Source organism: Culex quinquefasciatus, chromosome 2 (genome assembly GCF_015732765.1).
Source record: "Culex quinquefasciatus strain JHB chromosome 2, VPISU_Cqui_1.0_pri_paternal, whole genome shotgun sequence".
In the NCBI taxonomy this organism is placed as follows: Eukaryota; Metazoa; Arthropoda; class Insecta; order Diptera; family Culicidae; genus Culex; species Culex quinquefasciatus.
This window is the reverse complement of record NC_051862.1, coordinates 178472312-178485546: the sequence shown is the minus strand read 5'-3', so window position 1 is coordinate 178485546 and position 13235 is coordinate 178472312. Positions and strand designations below refer to the sequence as shown.

Below are 13235 nucleotides of genomic sequence, written 5' to 3'. Positions count from 1 at the left end.
GAATCGATAATTTTATAAAGAAAACTGTTTTCTACAAATTTCAGAAAAAAACTCCAACTTTTTAACAATCTATTATCTTCTATATATATAAAAAATTTCGAAGGTTTTGTTCGAACGCGAATCAGTTCAATACGGAACGTCGGATCGAGGTGCTCTTTGTTGCGTTGGGTTCGTATAAGTCCAAGGAAGGTTTATATGCTAAAACATTGCCACTTTGGCCACTCTGGGACCGATTCCGGAACATCTGCAGATTGTATGGGAAATTTACGTAAACTTAAATGTTGATCACAGGAGGCTGAATAAGCAAACAAGCTATACGTCAACAAACGAAAAAAGACAGAACGAAGTTTGTCGGGTAAGGCTTGTTAATATATACAAAATTTCGACGGTTTTGTTCGAACGCGAATCAGTTCAATATGGATCGTCGGATCGAGGTGCTTCTTGTTGCGTTGGGTTCGTATAAGCTCAAGGAAGGTTTTTACGCTAACGCTAATTGACACTCTGGCCACTCTGGAACCGATTCCGGAGCATCGGCAATTTGTATGGAGAAAGTTACGTAAAATCATATTTTGATCACAGGAAAAAAAAAACGAAAAACAGGCAGAACGAAGTTTGTCGGGTAAGGTTTGTTTTACATAAAAATAGTATGTATTTAGTTAAGCGTATAAACATTGATAACTAAATAAATACATTGATTTTTTTCTTCAAATCACACTACGAACCCTAAGTGATGAATCATTTGATGTAAAAATAAAATGTTTGCACCATAAATCTGATCTACTATAATTCTATCATTTAACAAACTTGCTGATGAGCCACACATTTGGTGTGATATTCTAGTAAAAGGATTGAAAAAATGTGAGGAAAACCTCGCTGCTGGTGAATTAAATTCCTTCCAACAAAAAGGTGCTGTGGTAATGCTACAGGCATAACCATCATGACGAAGAACTTCGGACACAAAAGTAAATGAATTTTTTATATTTATTAATATTTGCGTTTCTTGGCCACAAAATCAATCACGAAAGATTTAATTCTTAAGATCTATTTATTTCTGCTCAAAGATGGTCTCATGTAAATTTGACGTTGGATAACGGGGGAAGGTAAACTCCTGCTCCCGGAGCCTCCGGCCACTCCAGGTGGTGGCCACTACGGCCGAAATGTCAAATTTCATGTCCAGTATCAAAATCCTTAAAGTTTGATACCCATATTGCCCGAACTCTTATGGTTCCGCAAATGTCCCCTTATCGGAACACCATCGGGGACTCCGGCTACTCCAGGTGGTTGCCAGTTCCAATGATCAACTCCCGCTCATACCGGCTGGCATGTCTTGCCGTGTCCATGCCTCCAGGCCATCTGCTCCCGGGCCTCCAGGCCGTCTGCTATCGGGCCACCAAGCCATCTGCTCCTGATGTGTTCTCGACGACGTCCAACAACAGAATGAATTTTCGGGACTGACCGAGCCGCTTTTTGTTGATTTAGGTCGGGGACGTATGCCCCGCCTTTTTGCACCCATTCTCCTATACCTCCGTATTCGCTTGTTGCCCGTCGACGATCCGAAAATTATGAGGTGGAGTGGGGGTGATTTTAGATACATCAATCTCACGTCTCTCGATTGACTGATTGGGAAACGTTTGCTGAACCAACCAGCGTGCGCTAAGAAGAGGGGAAATTTGCTGAGAGGGGAAGGTGAAACCAAAGCGTTTCATTTCGCTTCGCGAAATTTTGGATTGCTACCCTGTATAGAGCCCTAAGATGAAGTTCTTCGGCAAAAGAATTATCGTTTTAAAATAAAAGAATCATCGATTTTTTGGTTTTTTGAATATAAATTTTAAGCAACTTTAAAACAACTACAAAAATGCGTTAAAAATAGTTACAAACAGGACAAAACAAAAATTACTGCATATTTCGTTTCACACCATCAAGTGTGTGGTCCCAAAGTGTCGTCCCGTTTCAAATCCTTTCCCAGGTCGTCCCAAATCTTTCCTCTGTCTGTCACGAATGACGGATCGATTTCAGTTTCGATTTACACCTCTTGATGGCCAGCCATCACCGGCACCAGCAAAAGAAGAAAACAAAACGTTTCCGGAACATCCTACCCCGAGGTCCAACCCCCTAAATCGTTCCGGACAGGTGTCATCCTGAAGGAACAGGAAAAAAAAAACACCAAACAGAGCTCCGCTCGAAATTGCTTTCTCACGGCGCCCCAGCCGGTCAGCTCTCCCACGCACATGACACGTGTGAATTTTAGCCACCGGCGAGCCGACCGGTGTCGAAGAATCGTCCCCGGTAATGGCGGAACGTGACCTGTTTAAACGATGACGGTGTCGATCTGCCCGCATTCTCCTCCAGGCGTTCACAGTGTCGGGGTGAAAATGAGCCTGCCAGTGACGAGATTGGCATGACATTTTATTTCATCTTTTTGATGAGGAATGGTTGGAAATAAAATTTTAGTATTTTTTTTTTATTATCAATTAAAATTGTCGTGAAATAAAGACTGCTGCTTTTTCATTATTTAAAGTCAAACAACAATAATTCGCAAAAATAAATAACATAAATTCGATCATAAAAAAAGTTTCTAGTATTGATCTTATTTGGATAAATTAAAATTGATGTAGCAACTAACAAGTTTCCGAGAGCATTTTTTTTTCTTCTATGTCCTTTGGTAGCGATTTTTTTTTATTCCAAATTGAAGTTCATTTCAATAGACTCAAAATGTTTTCCTCTTGAAATTATTCTCCACAGTTGAGATTTTCAACTGTTGGAAAAGTTTGATATTTTCACTTTCTCTCACAAAAGAATCACCACAAAATTTATTCACGACACGTTGGACCCAAAAGCACAGTCTTGGTGGGTGTGCTTTTTTTTCAAGGCAGATGGCGATTGATAACCTAGCTGAGCAACAATCAGAAAAAATGGTCTTACAGCTGTACAGGGTTGACTAGACACGTACCCGATCGATCGCCACGTTCGACGAAAGGGAAAACTTTCTCCCATAGCGGTCAATGAGGCTGAAGTGAAAAATCAACCGGAACGTGGTGGACCAGGATTGCTTTAACATTTATTTGATTAAATTTAAAAAAAAAATAAGTATTTTTTTTTTGTACGGCTCACAAATTTGGAAAAAGGCAATTAGTCAATACAGTTCAAAACCTTTTATTTGAAAAACTTACAAGGGGTCTTTTCTTTGAACAATGCACATTGGACCAGATCGCAAAATTAAGTAAAAAAATGGGTTTTCAGAAAAATTGTGATTTTTTTTAGCTTTGGTGTCGTCAGAAGAGTTGTTGCAAATGAGAAGGAGCAACTTTTGGATCGGTTGAAAATTAGGGTAATTCAGCGGGCAAAATTATATAGAAAAACGTATAGTTGAACAATTTTCAAATTTCGATAGGGTGGTCCCATACACTTTTCCCTTAAAAATTAGACTTGAAAATGAAGAAATCTCGAGTTTAAAGAAAAAAGATTTTTTTCAGCGTTTGTAGTGCTAGATATCCTCTTTCGAAATGGCTGTAACGTTTGACCGTTAAGTCCAAATTGCTTTGTCAAAAAAAAAAATGTTTGTTTTTTAAGCTCTAAAAGCATAAAGCTCAAATTGCTACGTATAAAAACTGATCTTTCCAGTTTTGCTCAGATGCTTTCTTTAAATTTGGTCATAGAAGGCGTAGATTACGAGGTAAAAAAACCCAAAAATATTTCTTAAAAGTTAGATTTTCAAAATCATCCTAATCTTGAACCACCCTAATTTTCCACCAAACCAAAAGTTGCCCCTACTCAAATGCAACAACTTTTCTAAACACTCCAAAGCTCTAAAACTTTACAATTTTTCGGAAAATTACGATTAAACGCTCAGAATGCTAACAAATTTCCAAGGGACCATTCATAAACCACGTGGGGGAGGGTTAAGCGATTGTCCACGCTCCATACAAAAAAAGATTTGGTAATTCTCCGCCAACTCACACAGCAGTTGCCCCGACTTCTTTGCGATTTGCGTGAAACTTTGTCCCTGATCGAATCCGAGGTTTTTTTGATTCGTGACGGAGAGGCGGTACCCTTCCATTTTGAACATGCGAAAGAGTGTTTTTCAAAATGTGCAGCCTGAAACGGTGATGAGATAGAAATTTGGTGTCAAAGGGACTTTTATGTATAGACGTCCGATACTCAGAATTCAAAAAAACGTATTTTTCATCGAAAAACTAAAAAAGTTTTAAAAATTCTCCCATTTTCCGTTACTCGACTGTAAAAAATTTTGGAACATGTCATTTTATGGGAAATTTAATGTACTTTTCGAATCTAAATTAACCCAGAAGGGTCATTTTTCATTTAGAACAAACTTTTTCATTTTAAAATTTCGTGTTTTTTCTAACTTTGCAGGGTTATTTTTTAGAGTGTAATAATGTTCTACAAAGTTGTAGAGAAGACAATTACAAAAATTTTGATATATAAGGGGTTTGCTTATAAACATCACGAGTTATCGCGATTTTACGAAAAAAAAGTTTTGAAAAAGTTACTTTTTGCGTTTCTCTTTGTTTCGTCGTCCGTGTCTGTCGCGGGTGACCATGAACGGCCATTATCGACGACGACCAACTTTTTCAAAACTTTTTTTCGTAAAATCGCAATAACTCGTGATGTTTATAAGCGAACCCCTTATGTCTATATATCAAATTTTTGTAATTGTCTGCTCTACAACTTTGTAGAACATTGTTACACTCTAAAAAATAACCCTGCAAAGTTAGAAAAATCACGAAATTTTAAAATGAAAAATTTTGTTCTAAATGAAAAAATGACCCTTCTGGGTCAATGTAGATTCGAAAAGTACATTAAATTTCCAATAAAATGACATGTTCCAAAAATTTTTACAGTCGAGTAACTCGAAAATGGGAGACTTTTTAAAACTTTTTTAGTGTTTTTTTTCGATGAAAAATACGTTTTTTTCGGAATTCTGAGTACGCCATCCAATCGGGCGTCTAATTTTACATAAAAGTCCCTTTGACCCCAAATTTCTATCTCATCACCGTTTCAGGCTGCAAATTATTAAAAAACACCTCTTTTTTCGCATGTTCGAAAATGGAAGGGGTCGTACCGCCCCTCCGTCACGAGATATCAAAAAACGGACCTCGGATTCGTGATCAGGGACAAAAGTTACCCCTTAGGACAAGGTTTCACGCAAATCGAAGAGGGGTCGGGGCAACTTTTCCCGATTTCGTGTGAGTTGGTAGAGAATTACCCATTTACAATTAAAAAGATTTATTGTGAATGTTAATTTTCAGGGGGGAGGGGGGGTCCGAGATTTCAAAAAAGTGTCCACGTGGTTTATGAATGGTCCCGAACGGGCCATCCATGGAAATCGTAGACCCCTTTTCTCCACAATTGTTCTTACAAAAAATGATAATACGGCGTTGACAAATGCCCTTTCCCTCCTTCCCCTTACTCTGAAGTGTCTACGCGATTTATAAATTGCCCGTAATGTAGGGGAAATTCTCGTATGTTTGGCAGGTTAAGCACTTGCTCCTTACTCCATCCAATTTGCTGATTTTCACTATTTAAACAACTTATTTTGTAAAACTATTGATAGAAACTTGCTTGCTCACTTCTTATTGAGCTATATATCACTCGATTTCAGTTGAAAACGCTTATAATTAGCTTTAATTGAATGTCAAAGTTCTGACCTGCCATCATTAGAGGCACGCTGGAACTAGATGCTGTTCCCCTATTTGTTCAGTTTTTTTTTTATTATTTTCCATGCTTAATTACTTTGCAGAAAATTGCAAGATTCCAAAACAGAATCCTTGCAAAGTTACTTATTATTTATCATTTTCAAATAAAAAATATTTTTCTTAACCATCAAATTGGTGCAAATTCAGAAAGTACATAACCCTTCCATATAATATAATGAATTGACTCAAAATTTTGAAACTACTGGAAATGGCAGAGGGTTTAACACTATTTTGAGCTTGAAAATAGATTCCAAATATTTTTGTTTTGATTTCTCAAAATTATGATGATGTAAATTAATTCTCTTGTTTAATATAATTTTGCATCAGATTATTTTTCAAAGCTGAAATACGCCGATGCAAATATTTTTCAAAGCTTTTGAGCTCGTCCCTCTTCGAGCAGATGGAAATAGCATGGGAATAACATTTTTTGATATTTGAATATACTAGGCCGATAACATTTTATGTTACTTATAACAACATTTGATTTTGGTCGTTATGATTTTTTTTTGTTATTGGATTGTTATTGTAATAACAGTTAGTTATTCTTCGAACAAATCTGTGTTATATTTTTTTTGTTATTTTAACAACTAATCCGATCATCCCAATAACAGTTGGAGGCAGGAGCGTAGCCAGAATTTTGGTTTGGGGGGGGAGGGGGGGGGGCTGGAAGAAGAAATTTTCTTCTTCTTTACCTCTTCTACCCTCTCTCCCATATGTCTTCCAAAAATTTCGGGGGGTGGGGCTTCAGCCCAAAGCCCACCCCCTGGCTATGGGCCTGGTTGGAGGTATTCTTTCATAACAAAAAAAAATATTCCAAAGTTGTTTTGGCTTTCAACCAATATCAGACCAATAACAAATTTTGTTATGATAACATAAACAGTTATTAAAATCTTATGCAAAATAAAAATCAAGAAGGTTCCGTAACACTCTTTGCTATTTTAACAGTATTTGTTATTGAAATAGCATGAATTTTGTTATTACGGTCTGCCCGGGTCAGGGGGCTAAAAAAGGTAATTGAAATTATAAGCCAGCATTCCAACAGTTTAATGTAGAAAAAATATTGGAAAATGCATTATATACCCGTATAGTAAGTTAGCATTAGTTTTTAAAAAATCTCTGTCGAATAAAAAATATCGAAAAAAAACTTCTTGCATCGAAAATTCTTTAAATTCAAAATATGTTTGAATTTACCCAAACGTGCTAAAAATCATTCTTAACGCAGGGAAATGCATTTTTTAATTGATTTCAGTTAATTTCACTTAAATTTCCATTGAAAATTAGGAGACATTTAAAATTGTTGTTTGGAGAATATAAATTAAATACGAACGAAATGGTATGGATTTATAATGAGCTTGTCAGATAAGTGTTCAAAGTACATCGAAAAATGGTTTTCGACATTTTTTATATAAATTCAAAATAGTTCCCGGAAATTTTGATAAATAGCATTAATTACTTTAACACTCTCTAAGCGTTTTGAAATTCCATGAAATTGGAACCGAATCAATGAACGGACTTTATTTTTGGATTATTTGGTAATTTTTCACAAGGACTAAAGGTTTTTTAAATACAAATTGTTTCAAATTTATATGAATTTTCAGCAAAGTTGTAACCTTAAACTAAATTCTACTAAACCTCAAGTTTATGTTTATTTCATTAAGAATTAAGATCTCAAATTTATTTATCGTAGTTGATATTTTGGCATAGATTTTTTTTTGGACCATTAGTTTCTAAGATATTGGCATTTGAAAATGTAATGCTTTTCGAAAGGCGAAAAAATATATATTACTGTTTCATTATTTTTTAGTGGCCATGCTCAACATTTTTCCTGTTTCGTTGCCTAGAGATCCTAGATCGTTAAATTTGCTGACTCAGTGGATTTGTGCAAAACAAAACGTTATAATCCTCACAACGAAGTAATGATTTCTGACAAACTCTATCCATTGAGTCCAACCAAATCCCAGTGCAGTTTCATGTTTTGTTCGTACGTCCACAGAAACAAAGTTTGTCGAGAAATTGAAAGTCAATTGTTTCCCACTCCGCACAAGGATGGTTGTTTGGGATTCATGGGTACTATTTTGTGTTTGCATTTGTCTGACTTGAAAGGGTTAAGTTGTCTTGGTCAAACAGTCCATTAGCAGCTTCATTCAGTTGCACACTATTTGCAAAAACTGAATCTAAATAACTCAACCACAAACACCACCAACAAAGTATGTTTATTTTTTTGCGATAAATTAAAAGTAAGTTTATGGGTTTATTTTAGTTTAAAATTAAAAAACCAAAAAAAAATCGTTTTTTTTTGTCTGTGCTGCAATACACCAGTAATCGACTCCATTAATCTTGCGGTTTACCTTTCCGATATCTGCAATCAGACATGCATATCCCTAATCGAAGTGGGGGTGGGAGTAAGGAAGTGGCTCTCCTCACGTTTGCACTTTGACTTTGCTACAAGTCAGCAAACACACACATTTGAATTGCAGCACAATTACGATATGCAAATTTAAACAACCACTCGAGCTGCAAAAAGGGGGTGGGGAGTGATATGCAATGGACTCCAAGGATCTCAACCACGGGGGTTGGACACGGTTGACTGCATAATGGGAAACGTTCCCAGCGGTGGTCACCCCACCCCCTCGGAGCAGATGTTGAATGCAACAAATTGTGAAACGATTAGCTTCACAGCAAAAAAAGTAGTAAAATGCCTGCATGTAAAAAGGGGTTGTGTAATTATTTTTGTGTAATATTAAGCAATTAGCATTGAACCCCTCTTCCAAATTTGCCTAACACCATTTACACCCAAAATGTGTAATATTCAACACATTTCTGTTCAATATTACATTCCCGTGTTGTTTGCGAACCAGCTGTCAAAATGTCAAAACAGTCAAGAGTGCAAAAGATTTTGATGAAAATTTCGAAGTGAGAATTTGCTTAATCAGTGGAAAAACGTCTTCAGCAGCAATCGCGGGAGGCTTTGTTGGAAGCAATTTGCGTTGTTTCGTGGTAAAAAATGTTTGACTTTTGTAAAAAATGTGAAAAACAAGCCAGGTAAAACAAAATTGCCCACTTCTTATTATTGAATGACGCGACTTTTCCTCTTCCCAGTGAACCAAGGTAGCCGAGAGGCTGTCCAAGCCGGATAGCTGCCACGCCGGTTCGACCGAAGATCTCGTAGATCCGAAACGCGTGGGACCAGCGGCCAAGGGCAATGTGGCGAAGGCAGTGACCCCGCGAATGTTTTGGAAGTTGTTGCCACCCGATCCCACCGAAAAGTTTTCGCCGTCGCGGGAAATTACCCCCTCAAGCTTAAAGCTACGGATCCACAACCGTCTCTACGAAAACCTGCAGCTGTTGCCGCCAACAACGGACGTGGTTGGGAGCCGGCTGAAAGCGGCACTGGTTTGCAGGATGTTTGGCCGCTGCTCCGAAGGTCAAAGGACGAACGGCGACATCTAAGTGGGAGGTAGAGAAGAAGTTGAAACCGGAAGTGGCGACGCAGGCCAAATGTGGCCACCGAAAGGCAAAGGCTGAGGAGATCTGAAAGAGGAGGTGGCCTGCTAATTAGCAGCAGCAAGCAGCCAACGCGTCGCCCAAGAAGGTTCTCCAAAGGATCAGTCATCTAACGGTAGCTTCCGAATCTTGGGACCAGCCGCCGGTTAACATTCGAATTCAACGGACAGTTTAGGGAAGATTTCCAGTCATTCAAAAGCGGCATTGCACATTGCCCCAAGCCCCTGAGTCCGAAGCCGAAGCAACCATTTCCAAGGGCGCCAAGGAGCCATCCGTCGGTGAAAGCGACGCCGATTCGACGCCGTCGCCATCGCTCCGCAGCTAGCGGGACGGCGTAAACAGGGTACGTAAACGTAAACGTATTTCAAAAATTCCCTAATTTTAAATTCTAAAATTCTAGGGTTTTTAAGTTCTATAACTTTAAAATTCTTAATTTCTGAAATTCTCAACTTCTAAACTTTTAAATTCTGACATTCTTAAATAATCAACTCTAAACTTCTTAACTAATTTTTCTTTTAATCTTCTTAATTTTAAAACCCGTTAAAAATATTTATTTTTCAAGTAAGCTCTTTAATTTTTGATCTTTACTTTATAAAATTCTTAACTTCTTGAATTCTATTTTATTATTTTTTTTTTAATTCTCAAATTCTAAAGCCCTTAGCATTCTGGAGTTCCACGATTTTTAATAATTACAGGGCCGTTGCAAATATTTTTTAAAAGTTTATGTCCCTCGACTCGGCACAGAAATAAAATAGTTATAAAAAACCTGTTCAGTTGTTTTGCAATCAAAATTTCTAAGTTTTGACGAAAATTTTATGTTTGCGAGAATTTTTTTTTTTTCAAGTATTAAGGGAAAAATAGTTTTGCCCTTCTGAACTTCTTAAATACTTAACTTTTCAAATTCATTACTTCTTGATTCTGTACTATGAATCCTACTATAAATCTTGCCTTCTTAACTTCTGAGATTCTAAAATTTTTAAATTTGTAGCTTCTTAACTTTTGAAATTCTAACATTATTAATTTTTAAATCAGTGATTTTAGCTTTTAAAATTCATAAATTCAAAATAATTTGAAATCCTATTTTTTTTTAAGATAATGATTCCTTAATAATCATTTGTTGAATGATTTAAGCTTTTTTTGGCTTTATAACTTTTGAATTCTAATTTTCTTTATTTTTAAATTCTTAACGTAACGTTTCTAAAATTTTCAGATCAATTTTTAAATTTTTAGAATTTGGATTTTTGAAGAGTTCAAATTCTAAAAATTTAAAAATAGATCTGAAAATTTTAAAAACGTTACGTTTAGAATTTAAAAATAAAGAAAATTAGAATTCAAAAGTTATAAAGCCAAAAAAAAAGCTTAATTCGTTTAACAAGTTTAGAATTTAAAAAAATATTTAGGAATCATTATTTTAAAAATTTAGGATTTCAAATTATTTTGAATTTCAGAATTTTAAAAGCTAAAATCACTGATTTAAAAATTAATAATATCAGAATTTCAAAAGTTAAGAAGCTACAAATTTTTAATTTTTTTTTTTATTTAGAGAATTTCAGGTTTTTGAATTCTAGGTAATTATGTTTTTTTAATTATTTATTTTATTTCTTTTTCTTCTTCTTGGACGAGTTCAACGGCATGGTTTAATTTCTTAAACGTACCCAATGCAACCAGGTCCCTGAACATCATTGGATAAAAAAATCTTATTCGGACAGGTAATAATTAAACTAAATTATTTTAAAGATATTATTTGATTCTAATATATCTTCCTAGGACTCGTGAATAAACCGGCCAAGCAGGAAGAGCCGGAAAAGGACACCTTCGTGCTAAAGAGTCTGCTGTCAAATCCAAGGATGAAAGGCCACGACAGGCGAGTCTGCCCCTTCGTCAGAACCTGATTCCGTTGAAGACACGGATGCAATATCAGAAGCAGCTGGCCGGCTCCAACACAAACCGAACCGCAGGTTTGCGAAGCAATTGAAGTTGACAAAGAGAAGCCAGATCAAATGTAACGAAGCCACCAACATAAATGTTTTGGATCTGCGAGTGTACCGTCAACTGCCTTTCCGACATCGCGCAGATCCCAACGGACATCGAGTGTGTCCAGCTCCTGGCGGAGAAGACGGACCTGCGGGAGTTTATTGACCTGTTGAAACGGTGCTTACGATCGAACAAGAGCAACGGCGAAGCAATGAACTGTCCGTTTACGACACTTGCGCATCTGGTGAACTACGCGCACCGTAACAACGTGAATGCATCGGTGGAGGTGATGGAGGTTTGCTGCCGAATGGACTCGATGATTCATACGAACGCTCGCCACCCTGATCACGAACTTTTCCCGAAAGCCATCGAGAACATAACCTACACGTTCGACTACCAGGTGTATCCAATCATCCGTGAGCGTGGCTCAATCCACGATAACCACATCAGTACAGTGATGGCCGTCCGGAAGCCTTTCAGCATTAGGTTGTGTCGAGCAAACTTTTCGCGCCTGGCTACCAAATCATATCCTGCCCGACCAAGCACGTAGTCGTGTGTGGCATGTCGATGAAACCCCCCGCAGCAGCACGTCATAGTACCGGTGCCGGTTTCGCCGGTGGAACCGTAAACCTGTTAGCGGATGCTCTTGACGAACGCAACTCAAACAAACGTTGCCTGGCCCCAGAGCGGGGGTTGACAGGTTGCAATCGTGCCATCGTGGTCAAAGCAGACGGGGCTGCACTCGTTGATTGTGGATTCAGCGCCGTTCCTGAACGTGAAGGAGATCTTCTCGAAGCCGCACCTCAACATTCCGACGAGGCACGAGCGAAGAATAAATCAGTTATTTTTTTCTTTTGTGGCCAAATCTAGTTTCAAAAATAATTGATAACCTTTCTTTAAGTGTCAACAAATCTTATTTGATAATATTATTTGTAATAAATCATGAATAATAAGTTTTAAAACGATTATTTTTTCTTTACTTGACATATAATAACAAAGGATACCAATTCGATACCTATCCCTGGAACGAAATTACGATTTGTGTAATATTACACATTTTTAGTAGTACATGTCGAATGTAATATTAAGTGTTTTTTTTCACAAAGGTGATGTGCATGCTTTTGCATGCGATTTTACCATCGGAATTTTTGCTGTGTTCTGTGAACACGTGTTTCCTGCGGAAAGAACAACGTTGTGAGTGCCAAAGGTTTAAGGAACATTTGAATAAGTAAAAATCAGCTTAATTATGTTCTTTGATAAATTGAATGCTAGTTTATACAAATCATCAAATATTCATAACAAGAAGAATTAAAAATTTTATTGCTTCTGGATTGAATGAAAGTTAATTTTAAATAATATTTAACTTTCAGGTTGGATTTCGCTCAGCCTCGGGGTTGGGCTGTAGGAGATTAATTATACTGTAAATGTACAATTACTCATGGTGTCCAGTTCAATTTAATTTAAATCAAATTAAAGCTTCATCAAATAAAATCAAACCTAATAAATCTCCATAGCATGAGCACAAACCACAATTAGTAGTGCACTTTTCCCTCCCACAACTGGGAACGTCCAGTCATGTCCCAGGAGTAACAACCAAATGAGCTCCCATGGGACAGTTCAAACCACACACACACTCACACTGGCAGGCATAAAGTTGGGATTGCATTTTTCAATTTCGCAAACCAACAAACCGAAACCACTGGCACCAGACCACTCAGTCGAGGCTGGTTGTAATTGATGGGATGGTGGTTTCACACTCGTCTACCTTTGTCTCACAACCTGCACATTATTTGATGACGTTGGCAGTTGATCTCCAATTCACTGGGAATTTTCTTTCAGTGTCTGCTACTCTCGCTTACTTTAATTTATATCGACACAGCTAAATTGGCTCAACCCGAAACCTGAATCCCCAAAACAAACTGTGGTTGCAGTAATCCCCAAAAAAAAAAAAGAAAACCTTTTATTCTTAGCATAATATCTGAGAAGATTCCCTCGAGCTGCTCCCGTACATCCCTAGCATCAGCTTACTTCATGGTGGTTTGG

At 37.2% G+C, this 13235-nt stretch overlaps 1 protein-coding gene and 1 pseudogene across 1 annotated transcript; one reads left to right on the top strand and one right to left on the bottom strand.

Moving 5' to 3' along the window:
- Positions 1-2230, bottom strand: part of LOC119766419 — a 31706-nt pseudogene extending 29476 nt beyond the window's left edge.
- Positions 2231-10840: 8610 nt separating this feature from the next.
- LOC119766418 (homeodomain-interacting protein kinase 2-like) lies at positions 10841-11742 on the top strand. Its single transcript, XM_038250953.1, has 2 exons — positions 10841-10927; positions 10986-11742. Exon 2 carries the CDS (start codon positions 11242-11244, stop codon positions 11740-11742), a length of 501 nt encoding a protein of 166 aa, XP_038106881.1. The 5' UTR covers positions 10841-10927; positions 10986-11241.
- Positions 11743-13235: the final 1493 nt, after the last annotated feature.